A 26,497-nucleotide genomic window follows, 5' to 3' on the forward strand; every position below is an offset into this window, starting at 1 on the left:
GCTGCGTAAACTGACTAAACTAAACTACCTTAATTATACTTTTCTAATGGCATGTACCATTCCTAAATGTTTCAAATATATGAAACTCCTAACTCTGATTGGACAGGAAAGGGGAGATGATTATCACACCATGCTAAGTTTTAATACTTTTCTTTTAGCTTATTGTTCTGTGTTCCCGCCCCTTAATTTACTTTCCCAAGCTTTATTTTACACCCGCATTCACATATTTATACATTTTAGAATTTTCTTCATTCATTAGTCAGGAAGACAACTTCTTTTCCAGGACATGTAGCGGTCGTGGCCTTGGCTGAGTTTCAAGTGCATCGTCATGGTTCCTGGCGGGTTACAAGTGCGCCTGTGCGGTGACTACGTGGGGTATGGACATCGGTCATCCTTTGAGTCCCAAAATACAAACTAGTAAAGAAGTCAGAAAGAGACATATTAAATTCAAAATGAAAGTGTAAAAATACCACCTATCTCTACTCTAGCCCCCTTTACTTTTTTAATCTTTTGCATTAGCATTTTATTAAATTTGCATTGTTTAGATTTAGCAAAAGCATGCACTTTAACATGTGAGTTCCAAGCGGCCATCTTGGAAGCGATTGCGCAGCTGCAAAGATTTCCCTCCAAGCAAAGACTCGTCATTACTATGTAGATGTAGTTGACGCATGCACAGTAGAGAATTCTGCGTTAGAAGCCATCTTGAGTCACACTCGGGTTACTTGTTAGTACGACACATAGACAAGCTTCCCCTAAACTTAAATGTGTGAACTGTAATGCACGTTAGTATTCACAAACACAATTATTACGGTATTACGAGTTATTTCGAGAAGATTGCATCCAAGCAAGTCTCTTTTATGCGAGTCCCTACTCCATCAGCGGCATGGGGCTACATCACGCTATTTGAACACGTTCAAGTAACCGGGAGGATCACAGGATTTGAAGTCTGCAGCGGTGTGGCAACAGGCAGGCATGGCTCACTCCTCCAACAGCAGGTTTCAGACTTGTTGGCGGATACACCAGCAGCGGGGCTGTGTTGCGCTATTTGAGTGGATTCAAGCAACCAGGAGGAGCACAGTATTTGAAGTCCCCAATGGTGCGGCAACAGGCAGGCATGGCTCACTCCCCGACCAGCAGGACTCAGGCTCATTGGCGGCTACACCAGCCGTAGGGCTGCGTCACGCTATTTGAGCATGTTGAAGCAACCAGGAGGAGCACGGCATTTGAACTCCCCAGCAGTGCGGAAACAGGCAGGCATTGCTCACTCCTCCACCAGCAGGATTCAGGCTAGTTGGCGGATCAATGTTCAAAATAATGCAGTATGACAGTCTGACCTTTAATTGAGTTGCAAAGCAAAAGAGCTCAATAACGATGAGAACCTCTCCACAGATCTTTCTATCTGTTACTTGGGAGACAGAGAGTGATAATCTAACATCTAAAGTGGGGCTTCATCTATTGCTGGGCTCGTGTGGGGGTGTGCAGCTCTATTGGCCCCAGAAACGAGGACAATGATCATGCTCCTCATGTACTTTCCAGTAAATTATTCAAATGAATGCCCCAATGCTCTATGGTGTATTAACTGAGGGCATACATTTTTAATTCAAGCCAGCTGCAGCTATCCATATTTCCTCTTTGTGCTTTTTTACTTGTTTAACTTTAAGGTGCCCACTGCAGCCGACATGGGCCTCGTGTAGGTGTCCTCACGTCTCTGGACATCCACACAGTTTTTACCATTGGACTATGCAGCAAGCTCCAAAGTTGCACAGTCTTTTTCTTCCCCACTGGCCAAGGTTTTTCCCCTGAAAGCCAGGTAGGGAAGAATCAGAGCTTCCAGTAAGCTGGGGAGAGCACTGGGACGCACCTGAGTGGGCCCCTCTTCCTGCTGGGCTCCTCTGCATGGGCTCCTTGGGCCGGCCACTCTCTCGATGCTGAGCCCCAAATCAGAGGTAACAGTATTACTGGGGGCATTTCAGTGTCTCAATGGCTTTGTGATTCCCCTGTGCATTGGCCCTTATTGGGAATGTAGAACGTTGAGCACTTAAAACCCCCTGATGTCCTCGGGGTACTGCCCTGGAAGACAAAAGTCCAGCAGTACCTTAGAATTACAAATCAGGAGTCATTTGCAGACAGGAATTCACCAGCTCACTGGTTCATCCTCCCTTCTATGTACTTTCTAGTTCTTTGAGTTCTTCTATTCACACATTTAAAATGTGGAGGAGGAGAGTTCTAGAAGTTGGGCATTTCTGCCCAATCCAAAGATGCCACATCATCCTTTCACCTATTCTCCTTCCTCCTCACTCTATCCTGGAATTTTCCCAGGATTAGGAAATCAAGCTCTTTTCAGTACAGCTTTTCTTGCGCCTCTAACTCTACTCTTAATTGACACAGCAAACTAGTGATTTCCCTCCAAACCTTCAAAGCACCCTCCTGTTGTGACTGGAGCCAGAGCTTTGCCTGTGGCATTGTCCTCCCTGTGGAAATGACATACGCAGGCTTGTAAATACTTGTAGGTTAATTAGCTCATTCAGATTCCATCCCCTCCTCTCTTCCTCTTCAAGGAGTAAACTAATCCCCTCTAAACGTGTTTATTTGTCTGCAGGAGTCGTTGCTCTGCCTGCTCTTCGGCAGAGTGATTAACTTGGTCTAAGTAGTTCCATTTCTGGATCTCATCAGAGATAGGAATTCTAGATGAAGAAAATAATCTAAGACCCAAAGTATGAATGAGTGCAGGTATGACAAAAATAAATGTATACGTTCAACACAGGGTTACACGAAAGCACTACAGACTCTAGTACTACAAAAAATTAGGATATTTCTTTATGGATGACAAATTTAATTATAAGGCCTTCACACGCCATAACCAATTTACTCAGTGTTCCCTCTATAATAGGCTTTCTATTCACAGATACCAAGCTTATTTACAAATTACTCCCACTTGGTCAACCCACACACATATTTATGTACAACCATCATGGAGCTTCTGACCCCACCTGTATGGCACAGTAGAGGTCCAGAAACAGCAAGGTGGTCCAAAGTCAAACATTCTTGGGGGTGGGGTTAACCAGATCAGAACTCACGCTCTCACGGGCTCCTTAGACTGATATACTTTGTGGAAAAGTTTCTACTTTTGATATTTGATTATATTCCCGCTGGAGAGCGAGATCACCTATTAGACATCGGATTTTCAGTGTTTACATTTCAGTATTTTCTGAATTGCTGTGACAGTATGTTACTGTACTTCTCAGTTGCTCAAAGTGCATGTGCTGCTGGACTGTCATGCTGGAGAACAGAACATGGAGCCCCAGAATCCTGCTTTCAGGTGAAGAGTGTTCCTTGAAAAGGAAAATGTCCCCCAGTCTTCTAACTGCAAGTCACTGCAGACTTTTTCTGCCTCATTCATAATAATAGTAAAACAATATCCAATACCACTAAGGCTCTTATTACCATTTCAAAAGCATAGAGGCAGTCCGACCATTGGACCTTTGTGTGAGTGGCAACACAAATGCACCTCATTTCACTTATGGCTGGCAGCTGATGCAGAGCATGGGCATGACATTAGTATTGCCCTTAAATTCGTGTTTCCTGTTCCATGTCATGAGCATGTTAGTGGCAAGCGAAAAAAGTATTGTTTGCTGCAAAGTGTGGGGGATACAAATAATTGAAGCATCTTGAGAGTAGATTTTAGCTTGAATCAAACCTATTCTACTAGCCAGTGCCGGTACTATAGAAGTTATGAAGGGCGCTGCTGGAAATGGAGGGTTTGGGGATCTATTAAGTATGAGGCCTGGTTATTGAAATTGGTGTTGTATTTTGACACCGAGGGCGTACCTTAACTTTTGAATTTACTGTAAGCAAACCTCAGGGGGGCTTTCTTCATTATATAATTCGAAAATGTGTTGCTACCCCAGTAATATCTTCAAAATGCTGTCTGTGTTGTCATGTATGAGGTGTTAATGGGTGGATAGGGAGCCTTTTGATTGTATAGTCGTCCACAACTAGTTTCACGTCATTGCCTTTAGGTTTTGGAATGCAAACTGGACAGCTCTTCCAGTGACGTTTTCCCAGGAAATATGTACATTTATCAATTATCATAAATTCCGCACTCGATTTTTTTTTTCCAGACTAGATGGGCGTGGACGGCCAAGCAGGGACATGTCCATGTCACAGATGTCGATGTCAAGTGCAGGTATTCTGGGTGAGGCGGAGCCTTCTTTTTCAGAAGTCTTCACACAAGAGGAAATTGAGGAAGCTGTCATGGGAGGATCAATGCCAGCGATGACAAGCTCTCAAGTAAGTTGCACAAGTGAAGCCATTTGTCGAGACGAAAGTTTGGAGATGTCTTTAAGATTGTACTCAGTGAATTATGAATCAAAAAACGAATCCGTGTTGACTAAACTATTCAGACCGTTATAAATACCTTTTATTTCTGAATCAAAATTTTGACCAAAAGGAAACATGTATTTTACGAACTGGGCAGAGTAGCGCACCTTGCAGAGGAGAAACACTCCCTTGTTTCTGAGCCAACATTCTGATTTTTGCCATACAGGTAGCGATGTGATTAACACCAATGACATCATCTTCCTCCACCATCACAAAACATGGCGTAACATGCAAACAAATACAACGTAACCCAAAAAAGTGTAAACGGCAACATTAAAAACAGAGCTAAGTGCACATTAGCGGTTTTGAAGGTTTTGTTTCTTTAACGCTTTGCACTTTAAAAAATCTAGTTTGCTTTCCAAGCAATACCATTACTCTAAAGCTACTAAACAGACACCCCAAAAAAGATTCTATATATATATATATCTTATTACACAATTTGCAAAAGTGACTGTGTTGTTGACAATGCCGATTCAGTTTCCATTGACAAGGCATTTTTTGATTGCTAAAAATCTGTAGAAAACATTCCTATCTAACCAAATACATGGCCAAGTTTTTGGCATGTCAAGTTTCATACAGATCTTTTCCAGGGGAGTGGAAATTTAAGGTGATAGGATCATAAAACTATGCATTTTCCATTTTTAAACTCTTATGAAACTTTTCTTGCTGCTACTTCAAGAACAGCAGGACTGATTATACTAAACTTGGCATGAAAGTAAACCTACCCTGATACGTTTTCTAGATTCTCTAGAACATTGCCCCAAATTTGACTTTCTAGACCCCCTGACACTAAGAACCTAGTCAATGTTAGACCGGAGACAAAAAGCCAAATGGACTGCTACCACCCCACCGAGCAATAATTGGTGAGATATGTTTCAGGTAAAGATCACTCCAATGAGCCATCATAGAGATAGCTAGTGGAAATCAAACATCGCTTTCAATAGGGAAGGCACATTGAAGAAAACCACAACAGAAATATTTTAAAGATGTACTTTAAAATCAAAATCCTATCCTAGTGCACACTATATGAATTGTAGCTACAAAACAATACACAAAATGTTATCCGAAATGTTTTTCAAACAGCAACAAATACGCAAACATACTAGCAGTATAATTTATAGTAATCCCAGCCTCATTCATTCCTCGGTTTACAAAACTAATTTTAGCACCAAAAAGAAAGCCTAATTTGAGTTTCAGTGATGGTTCACATCTGCTCACCTGTTTGAACAATACAGTTGTATATTCTATATAATAGCAGAATTTGATATTCTCCTCTGTGTTGGCAGGTGGGCTGATAATCTCTGCACATGACTGCCCACTGTTTCCTGTTACCATCCAGCAAATGTAGGTGATGCAATTTTGCATGACTTGCCTTGTCTAGGCTGCCTGGCTCAAAGTTTCTCTCAAACATTCATGCACAGTGCTGTGCTTAGTTTGTAAACATTATTTGGTACTTGTTGAATGCTTCAGGATAAATAATTAGCAGAAAGCATCCTGGTGCCCTTTTGTGTATTTTTATTCTGTAAAACGGTGTCCTTTGAACAGTATTAATAATCTAGAAATATAGTTGTCAGCTTTATATGAAATTATGAGTTTAGACCTAAAAGTAAACCATACTAAATAAATTCTTTGTAATGACTTGTGGCCCAGCAAAACGAAAAACTAAGAATTATTGGTTGGATTAGTCAAGTTTGGGTAGAACAAATGCTTTTAATTATTTAGCCATTTTATTCAATTCTTCCTTGACATGGTAAACCATGATTAAGCTAAGAAATCAACATTTTATTAAAACAAATGGCGCAGTGTTTAGATTTGCACATACATCGCGACAGAAACCAGTTAATTAATTAATTACTATTTATAAAAGTAAAGTGTTTTCCTGTGAATATATATGGGGCCAGTATCTGAGGCTACTAAAATTCAGAAATCCTTCAACGTAAAGAAAATGGTTTCATATGCAGATTATTTTCAATCTGAAGAAGCACAGCCTAGATTATAGGCCATGAGGAAATAAACCATGCATATATAGAGGATATGAACAGGCCAGCACCACTGAATTTGTGGATAAATTCATTGGCCAAGCAGGACCCGGGCCTGGTCAGAGCTTTTTTGGCAGACTGCTAATCATTGGATATTGTGCATCACATTCCATGGTTTGCATATGTTAAAAGAATGTTTTATCTTGTGGGGGCCCCAGATATGTATGACAACTTAATGTCAATCGAAATGAGCTGTAACAATAAAATCACATTGCTCTTTTCAGGACACTGCATGAAGAAAAAGTTTGAAACAGGCATCATCTTTGTCTAGCGTTCTTGACTATTCAGGTCCAGAATAGTATCTATCATTTATAACGCATACTAGACAATGTTTTTATCTAACTCGTTTTAGGCTAAACACTGTGCATTTTATTATTGCTCTTCCCATGCAGGGGGACATTCCTTAGAATATTGCCACCGTGCCCATGCAATTGTGTATCCAGGCAAAGCGTGTCACTTTATGCTTTTTTGCACTTTTGTTTCTGTGCCACATTGCTCATTTTTACTCCCTAATATACAAGAGAGTAAAATAAGTTCACATACACGCAAACATAAATGAGGTAAATAACTGTTTAACAATAATATCATGGAACCTGGCGGGTATCCACTCTAAACTTCAAGACCCAGATTGGTTTTCATATATAGGTAAAAATGATATCTGTGTCTTCCAAGAGACCTGGGCTGTAGACAGGGTACATATAAATGGATATACCACTTATAGTGTGGAAGCTAACCCGTCCAAGTCAACGGGTAGGGCTAGTGGTGGGCAGCTAATTCTTGTAAAAAATTCCTTAGCTTGTAAGTACAAGCATTTATCAATCAATTCCCAAGATATTATGGGGATCCAGCTTGTCTTTCTGACCGGCTTAGTCTTGACCGTGTTTAATGTTTATGCCAGGTCAGAATCATCTAGCAGCGAATCTTCTGTACTCTCGCTCCTGGATGATTTGGTTGGAGTATACCAAACTAACTCTAAAATCATAGTCGCGGGGGATTTCAATGCTGCATTTGAACCGTCTATCTTATTGAGTGCTCTGCTCGAGGAAGAGGATGAGCTATGGGGTGTTCCTAATCTGGTTACTGGTGAACAAAGTAATCGCCTAACAAATGTCTCCTTGCAGATTGCTTCTTTAATCACAGGTAGGAGCTTGAGGACCTGTAATGGGAGAACAAGATCTGATTTAGGGAGGAAGGCTACCTTTAAAAGGGGTGCCTACACTAGTATTATCTATTATTTATTTGTAGATGTAAGGGTTTGGTCTCTGGTAGAAGATATGAGTATCGAACAATGGGATGACAGCGATCATAATCCTTTGCTATTAACAATGAGGGGTATGGACCTCAATAGGAATTTCTCTAGTCACTTGTCTAAAAATGAAGAGCCGCAAGTAACTAATAATCGTAGAAGAGTTACTTGGCCCAAAATCCAAGCTGACCAGGACCTATATACTAGAATATATAGGCTCTTTGTTTTTGTTTTTAACTAACTTGTGCAGTGCCGTGGGAAACATACAACAACTAGAATTAACGCACATCGTGACGATGCATCAGAAATATTTCGAGGTCTTACAAACTGTTTTTACTAGAAATAGCTCTGGCAGAAGACCCCCTTGTGTAGGGAAAAATAAGTGGTTCAACAATGAATCCAAGAGAGCCAAGAAGGCTCTGCAATTAGCAGTTAGAGAATCCTCTAGAACCGAAGTAATTTTGGCCCGTAACAGCTATAAAGCAGCGTTAAACAAAGCCAAGCGAGACGCTGCCAATAATAACTGGCAAGATCTGGTCCTAGCTGTTCAAAGCAGGGATAGTCGCCTTTTTTGGCATATTGTTTCAAAGGGGAGCACGGAGAATGTTTCCACTCTTAGCTCTCATATTCAACCGGAGGCTTGGGTGGACCCCTTTTCCAATCTCTACTCCAGATTAGAGGATCAGGGCAATTCAGACACCAACAGGGCTGAACTCAATCCAGCTACCATCGCCCCTGTGACGAATGCAAACAACCCAGCACTGACTTTTACACTAGAGGATACTTTGTCAGCGATTAACAGATTAAAGGCAGGCAAAGCCCCTGGCCCTGACTCGATTCCGGGAGTTTTGTATAAATCAGAACCAATTATATGGGCCCCGTACATAAATCTCTTGTCCAATTGTATTGCGGCTGGTGGGGACATTCCAGAAACCTGGAGGGGAGCAGAGATAATTACCATCTATAAAAAGGGTGATGCTGCTATCCCCTCCAATTACAGACCCATCAGCTTGATAGACAACCTACAAAATATTTTTTCTAGACAAGTCTTAGATAAACTACAATGCTGGATGGATGACCACATGATATTGTATACTTATCAGGCGGGGTTTCGATCCAAAGTAAGCACGTGTGACCAAGCTTTCAGATTCACTTTATTAACCTGGAAATATGTGCTACTCAGGAAACAGAAGCTTTATGTAGCATTCGTAGATCTGCGAGCAGCGTTTGATCTAGTACCACGTGACTTGCTCTGGAAGATCATGCTCGACCTAGGTGCTCCTGCGGATTTGGTAGCAGTAATAGTCCGCCTCCTCATGGATAATTATGCCCAAGTTAGATGGGGGAAGTATGGCGAATTAACAGAGAAGATACCAATACAGCGAGGGAATGATGCACCCTCCCTGAATGGCGAGAAAGTCCCTAGTCTGCTCTTTGCAGATGACTCCCTACCAATATCTAAAACACCCATGGACCTGCAAATACTTCTGGATGGATTTCTAGAATTTTGTAGAGACAGGAGATTAGAACTTAACACATCTAAGACTAATTACATGGTGATTGGAAAAGTACGGGTTGGTATACGGGAGATTAAGATCACGCATGAACCCCTCGAACGGGTAAGCATTTTTGACTACCTAGGCATAGGACTGAATGAGTTACTTAAATGGGAATATCTGTTAAATAAGAGTTATCTAACTCTATGCCAGAGATCCAAATCCATCCTAAGATTTCATAAACAATCCTATACCCAACCCCTCTCCCCAGCCCTGGAAATTTATCGTGCAAAAGCCCACAGTGGAGCCTTGTATGGAGCTGAGATCTGGGGCTACACCACTGTTAATAAGCTAACGACTTGTGAAAACATCTTTGTTAGGTCCCTTATTTCGGCACCTATCGCAACTCCTCTAATTCCCCTTTTTTTGACCTTGGGTTAAAGAGAATTGGTGATCTGGCTGCTCTGAAACCCTTAACCTACTGGGTGCATCTATGGATAACCCCCCAATTTACTGATTATCGAGACTCTCTGTTGTAGATTATGAAGATCAATGGTGCATCAAAAATACCATGGTTTAAGCACATTGCAGATTGGTGCAAGCAAATGAACATGATGGATTTGTGGGGATAGGGCTACAAGAGAGGATCTATTGAGATTAAAAGTCAAATACTGGGAGGTGGTGGGAGATCACTACACTAATAAGTCATCTTGTGGTCAGCTATCTTTCAAATTCTTAGCAATAAAATCATGTCCGCAATTCAAACCTTTTTTGGACCAAATTTCGCCACCCTCGCAAAAAGCATATTTGTTAGATTTAGATACGGCAATTTGCTCTTAAAATTTCCTAGAAGGGAAGAGGTTGGCTTACTACTAGATTCTTGTCCTGCCTGAACTAATGTTAAGGAAACTGAAGAACACGTTTTATTTTTTTGTCCTAGATACCATCAGTTATGCAGGAGGTGGATAAGACCAATCTGTCTTAATTTAGGAGCTAGGCAACATCAGATTGCGTATAGAATCCTAAAAGCGGATGTATCTGAGCCGATAGTTTTTGCTGTCATACGCTTTTTATTTGCCTTCTGGACAATCCGACAGAAGCTTTTATCGCAGATTGCACCGTAATATAAACTGTTTTCATGTCAAATATGCACTTTGTCTTGCGGATTGCTGGATTGTTTTCCTATTCTTTTGGGTCTTGCATGCTGTACGGTTTATAGTAGGAAGCATGCCTCACAGCTCTTATTCAATTAATTTTGGTGCATGCTTGGCTGGTCATTTTTATGTTCCTCTTATTAATAGCAATTGGATATGTATTTGTTTTTACACTCTTTTAAATTGTAAATAGATATGTTTTATCTTTTGTATACTTTGATGGTTTTGTGCAAATAACCGAATAAAGTTATTTGATGATGAAGTTTACATAAACAAGTTGTGATAAGCTTACAGAAATTAGACACATCAAATACCTGTTTTGCTGTTATAACTTTTTAAAAAATAGCAATTACTATTACGAAAAGATGCCCTTTATGAGCTTTTAGTTCCAATGAAAAAAAAAACTTTTTATACTGTATTTTTTTCTACATCATTATCAGTAAGTTTTAATGGTATGTGCTGTGATGCCTTGCTCTTTTATGGCTGTTTTATGGCAGAATAAAGATATATTGAACTGAACTGAGTTTCAGTGATGGTTCACATCTGCTTACCTGTTTGAACGATGCAGCTTTATGTTCTGTATAATAGCAACATTTGGTATTCTCATCTGTGTTGGCAGATGGGCTGATGAACTCAGCACATGATGGCCGAATGCCTCCTGTTAGCATCCAGCAAATGTAGGTGAAACTTTGATCACAACTCCTTATCAATTATTAACAACGGAATAATTAACTCAGATTAAATGCTGTCAATATACTTGAGCAGACTTGATCACCATGACAGAGATAAATATGACATCAGATAAAAGTTCATTCGATATGAATCACTTTCTTTCACATGTAAATGATTAACATGTGCAACTTAAAAGGGGGATACCTAGAAGAGAAAAGCGTAGCAATCATAATAACTCAGAAGAGTGCCTTTTCTTATTTTTTTAAATGTGTCTTTTTAGGTCAATAGGAAGATGCACATTACAATGAGGGATCAGTAATAAAACATTTCACAGCAGTTTGTGAATGCTCACAACTAACACCGGTGTGGTATTGTCAGGTGGCATGCTAGTAAAGTACAATACATGAATCAGTTCTCCCTAGGATTACTATCTACTATCTGGCTCAAGGCTAACCGTCACCAACAACCATTTGCATTAGATAGATATGTACGTAGAGGGTTCCAGATGTTTCTGTGGCATGAAGCACTGGGGATCATGGCTGCATACACCTATAAATGTGCATTACAATTAGATACATCTTAAAGCCACTTCTGAAACTGATGAGTTCTCCTTCTCCCCCAAGTCATAGCAACTCTTCACTTGCTTCACAGCATAGCCTCTGCAGCTAGTTTCCCGTATGAATTAAGGGTGGTTTTCACACATCCTAAAAGCGCCCAAAAACTAATTTAGCTCCAGGCTATTCTCCGGCATTATATTTACTGCCTCCAATACACCAATTGGCACTGATTGGAGGACAGCCCCAGCCCAGGTACATAAAACCCCATATCTAGTGCAGTGCACCACCAGCAGCTCAAGCTTTCAGGCATGGCAGACTGTACCATCTCAACAGGACTACTATGTGATCTATGAATTCGATAATGTATTAGCCTATACCTCTCATTTGTAGAAACCTCTTTCATCTCGTGGCAACAATAGGCCCACTGCTCTTGTTTCCCAAATTGTCCGTCCGTTCTTATTTTGTCTGTGCTTAGGTCTCATATTGTTCAATAGTGCCTTACCCATGATTGTGATCAGCCTGGAAGGTCAAGAGTTAATTGAAATCAAGGTAAGAAGATTCCACTTTATGAGGGGAGAAGCTCATCATTAGTACGGTGCAGCTTATGTAGTATCAATGCATCCAGGGAGGTGGACACTTTCCCACTTAACTTTTCCTGGAATGCCTTAAAGTTTTTATTGGTAAATAAATCCCGCAACGTACATATCTGCCTGCTCCAGAGTTATTTATGTAGAGAGCCATCCGGGCTCTCCCAAACAATGTTGCCACTGTAGCACTCCTCACGGCCGGCCAGCCCGAGGAGATAAACAGGCGAAAGACCGTTCAGGGTCTTTGCCCACACTGGCATTCCGAGTGTGTGTGTGTTTGTTCGGGGACCCGGGGTAGGCCACATTTACCCATGGGCTCACCCGCTACACTTATGACAAGGCCGGTACTGGACCTGCGCCATGCAAGCTCATCTGCCTTATTCGGCATCGCCTGTCATGTCGGGCTCCCACCCAGCCTGTGAGCCACGTGGCGAGACTCCCAGCAGCCGCTGCTCTCCAGTTCCTTCTCAACGGAGGTGGATCCCTACCCCCTGCAGTGACCGCGTCATCGCTCGGCCCCTGCTGTGACTGCCGGAGGCTCCCTCATTGCCTGGAGGCCTGGCGCCATGGTTCCCGCACCACCAATTCCTGCTCTGCGGGCAGCGGCCCTGTCCCTATTTCAGAGATGCATCAGGCCGTGAAAGGCCTGCAACGTGCAGCCAAAGACAGTTGCGTCTGTTTTGAAGGTGAGCATGCTGTGCCTCACCAGGCCTCTCCCTTGCAGGCACACATCGAGCATGACAAAGAAAAGAAAAGCACATTACAGTAAAAAAAAAACCATGAAAAAAAATGTTATCAAGGTGGCCTACGAGCATATAGAGAACGGGCACAGTCAGCTTGTCAGCTACATACCTAACAGCCACATGGGGGTTGGACACTAGAAGGCCCTCATCATCCTAGTGGCCCCCACCAACACAATTGCTACCCCTCTTGAGAAAGTTACAAGGGCACCCACACAGTAAGCCTGGTGGGGAGGGGAGCACCTAGGAATGCCATCACACGAAGGGAAGGCAGCGAGACCCACCAAAAGGACAGCCACCATGAACGCAGCACCACAAGCAGGCACACATGGCCCGCAAGCCAGTGCAGCTGCGCCTCCTCAGCACCACAGCCACGCTACAGTGACTCAGATCCCACTGTTCAGCTAGCTCGCCAACCCATCAACGGCAGCCCCCCGCTGGAAGTTTTGGATAGGGCACCTCACCCACTACTTTAAGGGCAAGAGAGAGATGGATGGGGCAGTTAAGAGATCGCTGCTTATGCACTATGTGGGCTGAGAATTGTACGATATCTTCTAAACCCTTCCAGACACGGGAGATGAGAACGATTTTGACGCCGCTGTGGCGGCCCTGGCCTTGCACTTCGACCCCCAAATTATTCCAGATTTCGAGCGCTTCAACCTAGGACAAGCCAAACAATCAGAGACAGAATCAGTCAACATGTTCTATGCCTGCCTGAGACGACTAGCGAGCACGTGCATATTCCCAGACAAGAGTGAGGCCCAAATTATTCAAGGGTGCCGGTTGGTGTTACTACGGCGGCTGATACTTCGCCAACCCGGGATGTCACTGGACAACATCCTCATACTGGCCAGGTCCCACGAACTGTCAAACTCCTGAGTAGATGAAATGGAGGCTGCTCTCTACAGGAACGCTGCCACATCCTACACTCCCCGGTCATCCAAGTCAGAGAAGAAAGAGTCGAGGCCCTTCAAAGACACCCGAACCTGGTCCAAACTGCCACAAAAACACCGACAAGTGGACCGTGTGGAAACTGCAGGGCTGAACACCCAACAACAGGCCCCTGCTACATGAGAGGAAAAGTCTACTCCTGGTGTGGAAAAAAGAATCATTTAATCCGTGTATGCAGGAGAGCGGAAAGTCTCAGGCAACCTTCGCCAGACCGGGGGAGCTTAGTGACGCACAAGCAAGATGGCCACACTAGTGTGAGGCTCCTGCAGTTTGGTCGACTAATCCGACAATTTTTCCAGCCCAGGAGGTCCTGTCAGTTGAAGGACGTGGTCTGGTGACCTGGAGCTGTGTTTGTGGAACCTCCTGAATGCTGCTGCCTGCTGTACAGGCTCCTCCAAAGGTACACCGCTGGTGCGGATGGGCGGAGCAAGTTATGCGAGCGCAGTGGCGCCCACATGGAGGCTTGGCCGAGCACCTAATGTGGCTGTGACTTGCGGTGCTGCGGAGATGAAGGGGTGAGTGTGCATCACTTCAGTCCTGCTAGCACCCAACACCTCCCGCGCACTCTCGTACCGAGGACTGGTGATCCGTGGAGGCTTTCTGTCCCCTGCTGCGCTTTCCATCCCGCGATCGCTGAATACTGAGGGCTGCATTGGGTCGGAGACCTGCACTTACTGAGATCAACCCAGTGATCCCCAGGCCTTCCCTCTGAGGAGAATAGCTACGTAGCTGAACGGGCCACTTGAGGACACTACATTTTAATACGGCCTCCTCACTGCTCCTGCGACCTTCTCAGTGTCATTGGGCAGCCCAACTAACATTATCAGGAGAGACCACGCATGCCTTCCTTGCACACTGGAGGTGCGAGAATGCAGAGTTGCAGCAGCACGACCGCACCCCTGCACAGGCTGCCTTCAGCCCAGAGTGTGTTGAGCATGGACTGAACAGAGTTGCCTTGGTTTCGTATATGACAGATTGCACGCACAATAGTATGCCCTGCACCAGAGCAGGGTAACAGTGGCTTCTTCTACACTTGAATGGCCTGCAGTTGGGAGTAGGCGGACACCCCCATCAAAATCAGAGGCACCGTCTCTAGAGGCCCGTCTGAAAGCCCACTGGGGTGGCAGTCACCTTTCACATTGAACGCACGAAGATAGCAGACTACCGACTTCAGTATAGTTGGTAACAAAGTTGAGTACAACCCACAAAATGGGAAAGGCAGATGCAAAACAAACCTGGCTGATATTTGAGGCCAAAAAAGGAACCCGTGTGCGACAGGAAGATCCTGAGGATGTTTTTTTTTTTTACTGCTACGTGAAACCATTGGCACTCAAGCTTTATCCTCTGAATTCATAGTGGAAAGGGTGCACCACGCCCTGGGCCCCAAACCGCTGCCTGGAAGCACACCACGTCCCATCATCGCAAGGCTACTCAATTATCACGACCGCGATGTGGCGCTCAAAACAGCACGCAATAAGAGACATCTCACGTTTGAGGAAACTGCATTTACCCTCTATCCCGACTTCAAGGCCACTGTTCAGGAAGAACAACGGAAATTCATTCCTGCCAAGCACAAAGTTCGCCAGGCACAAATTGATTATGCACTCTCATATCCGGCTCGACTGCGGGTGACGCTTCAGGGCAAGCAATATTTTTTCACCAATACGCAGCAAGTAGACAACTTCTTGAAACGCATCAAACAGCCTAATCATTCCCGCTCTGCACAGCGGTCACAGAATAATACGAACGTCATCTCTACCATGAAATGCCTCATGGGACTGGTGTGGCATTGTGCCTCCTGCTCCCCTTTCGACCACAGAATCCATCTCCTGCTTTATACTGGGACAATAGAACATTGATACGCGGACCCGTCAGGTGGCAGTGACTAGAACATGAAGATCAGATAAGTGCCCTCCCGGGGATGTATGAAACTTAGCACAGAGCTCCCCTGTCCCCGACAAGTTTGTTTTCTCCAATACCCCGCAACTCGGAGGGGAGGGTGTAACCGTGCACATACCTAGAAGTCCCCCCCAGGGCGATCCTCCTTACTGCAGATTAAAATGCAGATTGTTTCTGTTCATTTGGGCTATGTGAGTGGGGAGGTATTGTTCATTCTGGCATGATTGGGATGCTACAGTGGGTGGGGATGTGAAAGTGTTTGTTAATGAGGCGAGACACAAAAGAGAATGTGACACGGAAGGCATCTTTATTGCATGTACTTTACCAACATTGCAGATATAGTTCACATACTACTTCATGCATTGCCCACAACTTTTTAAATAGTGTGGAAACTAACCAGAACTTACACTTTCTTACATGGAATGTTAGAGGATTAGGTGAACCACGCAAGCGTAGACAGGTACTAGCATTCCTGGACCGTCACTACGTCCAGGTCGCACTACTTCAAGAGACTCACTTGAACCCCCGTCATAATATTTAATTTGCTTGTAAATGGGTCGATCACAGAATTCTTTCCTCCTATTTCTCCTACTCTAGAGGGACAGCCATACTTATAAAAAAGCACACTCCATTTACCCCTGCTGGCACATTGCAGGATCAACAAGGGAGCTACTGAATGGTTTGGGGTACTTTAGTTACAGTGTCCGTCACACTGGTCTGCTGCTATGGGCCCAATGACCCTGATTTCTTCGCCACGCTTTGGGGAAAAATCCTGGAAATAGGCTCCACTCACCTAATCTGGGGGGGAGATTTTAACACTACTCTGAATCCAGCAATCGATAGATCCCACCCGGCACCACATCACTATATTAGATCACATAAGATGCTCCAAGGCATTGTAGCAGACAATGGGTTGCTTGATGCATGGCGACATGTCTACCCACATAAAACTGAAGGAACACATTATGCAACTATGCAAGCATCTTGGGCTAGATTGGATTACTATATAGTTTCTCGTGGCCTGGGCCCATCGATAGCTTCAGCTACGCATTTGCCGAGAACGTATTCAGATCACTCTCCTGTCATGCATTGCTGACCCCCACAGGGTAGGCTGCATCCCCTATAAACTGTAGATTATCTCCTCTCACCCTACTTGACACAGCATTGCGCAGCGAATTAGGGCAGGAAATCACAGATTTTTTTCAGAGAAATTCAGGGTCCGTTGACAGAGTTGAGACGGTTTGGGAGGCCTTCAAGGTCACGATCAGGGATTTTGAATTTCTAAGAGCTCAGGAGTCCTGCGCCGACATTAAGAATACCTTGAAGAAACTGGAAGGAGAACTTAAGGGTTAGAGGCCCTACTCTCTGGTGGCGCAGAGGGTGTGTCCCAATGGGATTTCCGGGACAAACTCTCAGAATATACGGAGACAGCTGAGCGCGAGGCCTGATTTAAGAGTAAATACTGGGTGGCCACCAGATATGGGGAGGGAGAGCGACTGGGTAAAGCTTTAGCTGAGGCAATACGCAAACCCCGCTTCTCTAGCTACGTATTAGGACCTGCAGGTCCTGATGGTGAGCTGTGCAGAGACACTACTGATATATTGGACGCGTTTACCACTCATTATTCCACGCTTTACTCCACTGGCAGACCGACTTCATGCGGTTATACGGCAGGAATCTCCACTGCCCGTGTGTTTTAAATCCCGGAATTGATTCTACCACCAATTCTACAGGAAATAACTAGTTGGGACATCAACACCTACTTGAGTCTAACCAGGATTCTTTGCGGTTACCGTTAGGCTGCCAGCCATCTCCCCTACTTCAATTCTGATGAAGACCCGCCTGATGTTATAATATCGCACATATAGGGTTGAAACGTCAACGATATCCTGGTCTAGTTCAAGGCCCCGCTCGTAAAACACTGAAATTGAACAGAGCAGCAGGGTCACTGTGTTGTTGTTTACTCTGGCCTCTTTCAAACATGCATATATCTTTACCACCTTGTACATATCACGCACTTATTGTGTCACTGATTACACCATGTCACTTGATCACAACTCACACACGTTGTTGGCAGCCGTTAATGCAACTAATTTTCTTATATGTGGGTGAATATAAATGATGAAATTTATATAAAATATCCTAACACCCAAAAAACCTGATTTAATTGTGGTTTTTGTACCTTTGATTTACTTTTGTTGTGTGTTCCTTCTAAACGTTTTTCACACCCAACCTTTGAAGGAAATAACTGGTCCTTAAAATTTAATTGTATTTTAAGAAATATTGTGGCTATACCCGACAGAACCATTGTACATTTTTGCATTACAATACCCAGGTTCTGAGGGACACAGGGTCACCCCATTGTTTGTTGAGCATTATTCCACTGGCAGGCAAGGCTCACTTGATTTTGCCAATTATTTGGATGATGTGGCCTTGGGGTGGCTCAATCAATCAATCAAACAACATTTGTAGAGCGCACTACTTACCTGTGAGGGTCTCAAGGTGCTGGGGGGGTGCTACTGATTGAACAGCCAGGTCTTGAGTAGCCTCCTGAAGGTCATCAGGTCTTGGGTCTGTTGTAGGTTCAGTGGGAGGGTGTGCCAGGTCTGGGCGGCGAGGAGGGAGAAGGACCTCCTGCCGGTGGTTGGTCTTCGGATGCGCGGGACGGTGGTAAGTGCGCACCCGGCGGAGCGGAGCTGGCGATTGGGGGTGTAGAAGAAAAGTCGTTTGTTGAGGTAGGCTGGGCCGGTCTTGTGGAGTGCCTTGTGTGCGTGGGTGAGGAGCTTGAAGGTGATCCTCTTGTTGACGGGAAGCCAGTGCAGGTTTCTCAGGTGGGGGGTGATGTGGCCGTGGCGTGGTACGTCGAGGATCAGTCGTGCTGAGGTGTTTTGGATGCGTTGCAGTCATTTGATGAGTTTGGTCGGGGCTCCCGGGTAGAGGGCATTTCCGTAGTCAAGTCTGCTGCTGACGAGGGCCTGGCTGACTGTTCTTCTTGTATCTGTTGGGATCCACATGTAGATCTTGCAGAGCATGCGGAGGGTGTTGAAGCAGAAGGAGGAGATGGCGTTGACTTGCTTGGTCATGGAGAACATTGAGTCGAGGATGATTCCCAGGTTGCGTGCGTGGTCAGTGGGTGTCGGGGCTGTCCCCAGTGCCGTCGGCCACCAGGAGTCGTCCCAGGCTGAAGGGTTAGAGCTGAGGATGAGGACCTCCATTTTGTCCGAGTTCAGCTTCAGTCGACTGGTCTTCATCCAGTCGGCGATGGCCTTCATTCCTTCATGGAGGTTGGTTTTGGCGGTGATGGGGTCCTTGGTGAGGGAGAGGATCAGATGAGTGTCGTCGGCGTAGGAGATTATGTTGAGGTCGTGCTGTCGCGCGACGTGTGCGAGTGGGGCCATGTAAATGTCGAACAGTGTTGGGCTGAGGGAGGACCCCTGGGGTACGCCGCAGATGATCTCTGAGGCTTCGGATCGGAATGGGGGAGGTGGATGCTCTGGGTTCTGCCGGAGAGGAAAGATGTGGTCCATTCCAGGGCTTTGTCTCGGATCCCTACGGTGTGGAGGCATGCGCGTTGTGTGCGGTGGCAGACGGTGTCGAAGGTGGCAGAGAGGTCCAGGAGGATGAGGGCTGCGGTCTCACCGTTGTCCAGCAGTATCCTGATGTCGTCCGTGGCGGCGATGAGGGCAGTCTCGGTGCTGTGGTTGCTGCGGAACCCTGACTAGGAAGGGTCCAGGATTCTGTTTTCTTCGAGGTATCGGGTTAGCTGTATGTTGACGATCTTCTCGATGACCTTGGCCAGGAACGGGAGCAGAGAGATGGGCCGGAGTTTCTTGAGGTCTCTAGGGTCTGCCTTGGGTTTTTTGAGTAGGGCGTTGATCTCGGCGTGTTTTCAGCTCTCTGGGATGGTCGCGGTCTCGAGAGAGAGATTGATGATGTTGCGCAGGTGGGGTGCGATGGAGCTGCTGGCTTTGTTGAAGATGTGGTGCGGAAATGGGTCTGACGGGGAGCCGGAGTGGATTTTGCTCATGGTCTTGATGGTGTCATCGATGCTCACGCTGGTCCAGGCTAGCAGGATGTCATGGTCGATGGTGTGCGGGGAGACTGTTGTGATGCTGTCTGTTGGGGCTGTCTGGGTGTTGAAGCTGTCGTGGATGTCTGCTATCTTGCGGTGGAAGAAAGTGGCGAGGCAGTCGCACAGGGCTTGTGACTGCGGGATGTCGTTGGTGTTGGAGCTGGGGTTGGAGAGTTCCTTCACGATGTTGAAGAGCTCGTTGCTATTGTGTGCATTGTTGTCGAGGCGGTCTTTGAAGGAGGTCCTCTTGGCAGTCCTGATGAGGTGATGGCGGTTGCGGGTGGCGTCCTTGTGGGCTGCGTGGCTGTCCGGAGTCTGTTCGCTGTGCCATTTCTTCTCTAGCTTCTGGCAGGCTCGCTTGGAGGCTAGGAGTTCTGGGGTGAACCAGATGGCCCTCTTGCAGGTGTCTGTGGGGGGGTTTCTTCAACGGGGCGAGGGTGTTGGCGCAGTCGGCGATCCAGCGTCTGAGGTTGCGGGCAGCGTTGTCGGTGTTGGAGGGTTTGGTGGGAGGGCTGAGAGCGAGGTCTGCGTGAAGTTGGTCTTCGGTGATTTTTCTCTAGTAGCAGCGAAGGGATCTGTTGGGTGCGGTGGTGTATGGTGGGTTTCTGGAAGGAGAAGTGGATGCAGCGGTGGTCAGTCCAGAGGAGTTCGGTGGTGTGGATGAATGCAACGTGGGAGCTTGCGGAGAAGATGGGGTCAAGCGTGTGGCCTGCTGAGTGGGTAGGCGTTGTGACAAGTTGCCTCAGTCTGAGGTTGGCGAGGTTATCGATCAGGGTTGTCGAGTTGCTGTCCAGGTGAAAGTTCAGGTCTCCGAGGAGGATGTAGTCAGTGGAGGTCAGGGCGTGTGTGCTGATGAAGTCGGCGATGGAGTCGCTGAACTGGGGTCGGGTCCGAGGGGTCTGTAGACGAGGGTGCCTCTGAGGGTGGAGTTGGGGTCTGTGTGGATCTGGAAATGCATGTGTTCGGCGGTGCTGAGAGTGTCGTTGGTGCTGGTCGAGACCATGATGCTGTTCTTGTGGACAATGGCGATTCCTCCTCCGACTCCGTTGGTGCGGTCTCTGCGGGTGATCTTGTAGCCGTCTGGGATGGCTACGGCGATGTCGGGTGCAGAAGAGTCATTCATCCAGGTCTCTGTTAGGAAGGCAATGTCCGGGGGTGATGTCGAGCAGGTCTCAGAGGGCAGGGCCGCAGGGGATGCAGTGGCGGGAACGGGAGCGGTGGGGCCACCGGAGGTAACCGGGCACAACAGGGGCAGCGTGTGGGAGACAGAAGACAAAAAGGCACAATCAGGGCAGCGAGGGGGAGACAGAAGGCAAAAAAGCGGGCACAAGTTAAGGGCAGCGAGGTGGAGAAAGAAGGCAAAAAGGCACAATCAGGGCAGCGAGGGGGGAGACAGAAGGCAAAAAAATGGGCACAAGTTAAGGGCTGCGAGGGGGAGACAGAAGGCAAAGCCGGCACAAAGATACAAACCTAGGGCCTACCACTGGCCACCAGGGATGAGGCACAGGTGGTAGCCTGCAGTTGGAGAAGGGCTTCGACTTCAACAGCAGCGGCAGCGTCAGGGCACACAGGCGGAGCTGTGTGGTGGGGGAGCGACCTACCAGCAAGGTCAAGGGTCGCTGGGAAATTCGCAGAGAGAATTCCTTGATGCTCCTGTTGAATTGGATGAAATACGCGAGGCTACTATGCATATGAAATCTGGTAAAGCCTTGGATTAGACAGGCTCCCTATAGATTTTTATGAAGCATATATTGATCAATTAGCCCCCATCCTATAAACTGTTTATGAGGATGCTCAAACGAATGGTATTCTCCCACCTTCGATGAGAGGTGCTCATCACTTCCTTATTGAAGCTGGGAAAGCCTGCGGACCAATGCAGCAGAGGCCGCTGTCCCTCATCAACAATGACGCTAAGATTCTGGCTAAGATACTAGCCTATAGACTGAATTTGTAGATGAAAAAACTAGTCCTCCCCGACCAAGCTGGGTTCATCCCAGGACGGGCAACCACACACAACCTCCGCACTTTTTTCTCCATATTACAGAACATAGATCCTGATTTCGCAATTGTGGCAGTCTTCCTAGACGCCACAAAAGCGTTCAACTCAGTTGAATGGGACTATTTACTAGGAAACTTACAATGCATGGGACTGTCTACTTTGTTCCTATCATAGAAGCTTGCTATACCACTCTCCTACTGCCAAAGTCTTAATTAATGGACAGATGTCTCCGGCCTTCTTAATTACTAGGGGTACTAGGCAGGGCTTACAACTCTCCCCTCTGCTTTTTGCACTAGCAGTTGAGCCTTTAGCAGTTAGACTGCGACAGTACCACCAGGAAAAAGCATCACGTTGCCCCATGCGCCAAGTACTCATCTCCCTATATGCAGATGATATCACCCTGTACATCAGAGACCCGCAACAAAATCTAAATCCCATCTTGATGGAATTTATAATTTTTGGGAGATTCTCTGGAATCCACATAAACTGGGGAAAGTCCCAAATATTTCCCTTCACCTCGGCGGCCACGCAGTTCCCATTGGATTATCCACAGAAGTGAAATATATAGGTATTTGCATCACCAGGGATAGGGAGGAGCTAATGCGCCTTAATTATGGCAGGGCGCTAGACCACATTATGAGTTGCATCACATGCTGGGTCTCTTTGCCGCTTTCTATGGCAGGACGCATCTCACTAATGAAAATGGTGCTTCTCCCGCAGCTGCTATACCTATTTATGAACATTACGTACTATCGGGGCAGACATTTTTTCACTGCATTACGCTCAGAAATGGTCAGATTAACGGGGGGCAAGCAGCCACAACTACAATGGGATGTGATTCCCAGACCTTACACACAGGGTGGTTTTGATGTCCCAAACCTTGAACTATATTACATATGCGCCAAGGCTCACTATGCTTACTATTGGTTTAATTTGCCCAGATACATGCCACAGGTAGTGGTGGAGCAGTGGCTCTCATATCCCCTCCTCCTGATGGGTGCAATATGCAGTATCCCCCAGCCTCGGAACAAAGACACTACAAGGGTCACATGCACAGTGACTGCCTGGAGGCATATTATGAAGTTACTGCAGGCCCCAATGCTTTACTCTCCACTACTCCCACTGCTCTATCACCCCCGTATGCAACTCCGTCAGGAGACTGAGTTTAGGAAAGTCATGGGTAAGACGAACATTACATGCTACTAGCGTTGTTGGGATATACTGAATTCATAGACAAGTAATATTGTAGATATAGTGCTTTAGCACTGTTGATGGCCAAATGCCAAATTGTATGTAGATGGGGACAAGGGAGAGCTCCGAAATTCTAGGACTGGATCACTGATTTAATATACTGTCAAAAGCCAATGAATAACTATGCTGAATTGCTCCCCATGGCATCACGTCCCAAAGATATATGGGATCTCTTGAAAGGCTACCTACTATCTCATCCTGTAGACATGATGACTGACAATAGGGACACTGGTTTCTAACAGCCATACCATTTCAGGGCACAAACACTATGCATGTTGTGTACATTCCATGCTACTTGCCAGGCTACACCACACTGAGTTAACAGCTGAGTCATGAATACATTTTGCTCTGATAACCTGTTGCAAGCTTAGATTTCTGCTGTATGTAGTAATTTGTAACGTGGATGCCTATCAACGGCGAAGATGTAATGCATGTTCCACCCTATCGCTCTTCTTCTGTCTTATGTTCAAGAATGAATGTTCCAAAAGTACTGATTTATACTGCATTGTACATGACACCTTTGAAACAGATGCTCGTAATTCCAGAAAGTGTATAAATGCATCTGTTGACATTTTCAACGTGTATGCCAGAAGTACCAGAGGAGGTAGCTCCCCAACTTTGTATGCCCTGGATCAACTATTGGAAGCTAGACAGGATGGTAACTAACCCTGGGTGTAGTACTACGCTACACTCACGTAGTTTGCGCTACTACGCGCTACGCGAATTGCACGTAGCACAGTGGAAAAATGCGTAGCGTAGCGGGCATTTCTTGCTTGCTCGCGGTCCTCAACATCAAGTTGGCGACCGCGAGCGAGCAAAATGACATCCCGGCGAGACTTTTTCCTCGTTCGTGATCAGCAACATCAGGTTGACGATCGTGAGCGTGGAAAATAAACCTCCCGGCGAGATTCTCAACATGGGGAGGTCAGGTTTCTCATTGCGAGTGGTCGCGTATGCTCGCGACCGCTCGCGATGAGAACTACCAGTCCGCTTTGAGAAAGCTGCCGCTCAAGTACAAATCTACTCGAGCGGCAGAAAACGACCGCTTGCACTGTGCAAGATGCCATTTGCAATGATTGCACAGTGCGGACAAGCATCCGGCACTATGCAATCAGTGCGAACAGCATTTTCCCTACCGCACTACGCAGCTCACGTAGCTATGCGTAGCTTGTGTGGTGCGCTTTGCGTAGCGTAGCATAGTGTAGCATAGCGCCACTACGCAAACTACGCCCATGGTTAATGGTCACTCCCTAATAGTCGGTGGTGACTTTAATGTGACATTTGAACCACTAGACTGGTCAGAGTCCCATGATGTGAGTGAGGAGGACAAAGCATGGATGGTGCCTCCTCTGGGGCTTACCCCTATTAAAAAATTGTCAAAAGCAGCATTACAGCTGAATGCCGTTACTCTAGAACACAGTCTAAGAGCAGCAAATGGGAGAACTAGCTCCGACAAAGAAGGAGGGATGACCTTCAGCGGATCGAAAGGGGTGAGTAGGATTGACTATCTCCTAGTAGACCTTGCTTTATGGCCCCTGGTACAGGACATGGCTATCATCCCGTCCTGTGACAGTGACCATAATCCCCTTAGCCTGATTGTCGTTCACCCATGGGGTGAGAGGGCGAAGGTCAGATTGATTCCATTGAGTACCAAGGAGGTAATCCCCTCCAATAACAAACGTCTGCTCAAATGGCCTGCAGTTATGGCAGATGGAACTAAGACTAGATTGATCATTAATGACCTAGAAAAGCATCTAGAGACCTTGGGTGCTGAGTCCGACGATTCTCCCAAAACATTTGCTTGCAGCAACTCACATAAAGACTTCTTTGTCCACCTGACCAGTTTCTTTCTTGTCCATGGCCACAAGACCGGGCTAAAACAGGGTAGACCATTGGGTTCCAAATTATGGATTAATAGGGAATGTAGAGTGTCGAGAGGGAGACTGTCCATAGCTTTAAGAAGTAGGGACGCACCAAGCATTCGCAAAGCCAGGAAGGAATATAAACATGCCCAGGCTAACGCAAAGAGAGAATGGGATGAAAGGAGGTGGGAAGATCTTGGTTAGCCCATCAGCCATCCAGAAAGCAGGAAGACAAGGGCAAGGTTCCACGTGATGGAAGGAAAGAAAGGCACCCTCCTCAGCTGCTACACGGCAGAGGACCTGGGCTTGGTTTTCAATCAGGTGCATGACTCCCATGCTGATGCCATTCTACGGGAGTTCCTGCAGCTTTTCAAGGGCCTGGGAAAACTCAAAGGCAAGCTGTTCAAACTTCACATTGACTCATCGATCAAGCCAACAGCACTGAGACACAGGAGAGTGCCCTTCAATCTATGTCTACAATGGCCACACACTGTGGCCAGTTCATACCGAACATGGTCTCCCGGTCAGAGCCACTATGAGACCTAACACGCAGCCGGCCAGCCTGGGAGTGGACCCTGAAAGCAAATACAGCATTCCAGGCCATCAAGACTGCCCTAATGGATACAACAGTCATGGCGTATTTTTACTCTGGGAGATGCACCGAGCTGGTTGTGAATGCAAGTCCAGTTAGCCTAGGAGAGGTTCTCCTCCAGGAGAGCGAAGGAAAAGAGTGGGCCCCGTCACGTACTCCAGCCGGGCACTATCAGAGACAGAGATGAGACACGCCCAGATGGAGGGAAGCCATTGCCATCAAGTGGGCATGCCAGCAGTTCCATCTATACCTCCATGGTCACGCGTTTCGGTAGGTGAAGGACCACAAGCCGCTGATCCTCCTATTTGCCAAGACATCCAGACTGGACCCCCCAGGATAGAATGGTGTGCGGTCCAACTTCAAGCATACCGGTTCAAGGTCGTATTTCGCCCTGGCGCTGTTAGAACTGGGGGTCTCTAGTTGGCAGAGGTAGGTACCTTTGACCAAATAGGGACCCTTGCTTCTAAGTCAGAGAAAGGGGATTACACTACTGGATAACCCCTGCTCACCCCTTGGTAGCTTGGCACAATCAGACAGGCTTATCTCAGAGGCAGTGTGTTAAGCATTTGTGAACACATACAGTAATACAGTGAAAACACTACAGATGGACACCACGCAGGTTTTATAAAAATAAGTATTTTTGATATAGACTTATCACAAGGCCATAAACGACAAAAATCCACAATACTGTAATCAATAACAATTCTTCAAGATGGTAGAAATAGTTCAAAAATAGGTATTCACTTAAAAGCAGTCTTTAGCAACAGATAACCCCAACTGGAGTTATCAAGACGTCGAGGTCAAAGAAATCCCAAAGTACGGTGCCGTCCGCGAGGTGCGTGGCGTCGGGCCCGGAGTCAAAACAGACTCCCAAAGAACAGAACCTTGGAAAAGCGAGAACAAAGACAACTCATGGCGTCGGGGAGATGCGGTGTCGTTGGCGCGGTGCGGCGTCGGTTCCTTGCTTCAGGGGAGATGATGCGTCGGGACCTGGATGCTT

The 26,497-nt window shown here is 46.2% G+C and overlaps 1 protein-coding gene across 1 annotated transcript in view; it reads left to right on the forward strand.

The window, feature by feature from the left end:
• The window catches only part of LOC146861795 (uncharacterized), a 1,106,394-nt gene that overhangs the window by 588,921 nt on the left and 490,976 nt on the right, over nucleotides 1-26,497 (forward strand). Inside the window, exon 6 of the mRNA XM_085643037.1 lies at nucleotides 4,122-4,290. Within this exon, the coding sequence (XP_085499163.1) occupies nucleotides 4,122-4,290 (169 nt within the window). The remainder of the gene's footprint in view (nucleotides 1-4,121; nucleotides 4,291-26,497) is intronic.

The sequence above is a fragment of the Triturus cristatus genome, chromosome 2_2 (assembly GCF_964204655.1).
Source record: "Triturus cristatus chromosome 2_2, aTriCri1.1, whole genome shotgun sequence".
In the NCBI taxonomy this organism is placed as follows: Eukaryota; Metazoa; Chordata; class Amphibia; order Caudata; family Salamandridae; genus Triturus; species Triturus cristatus.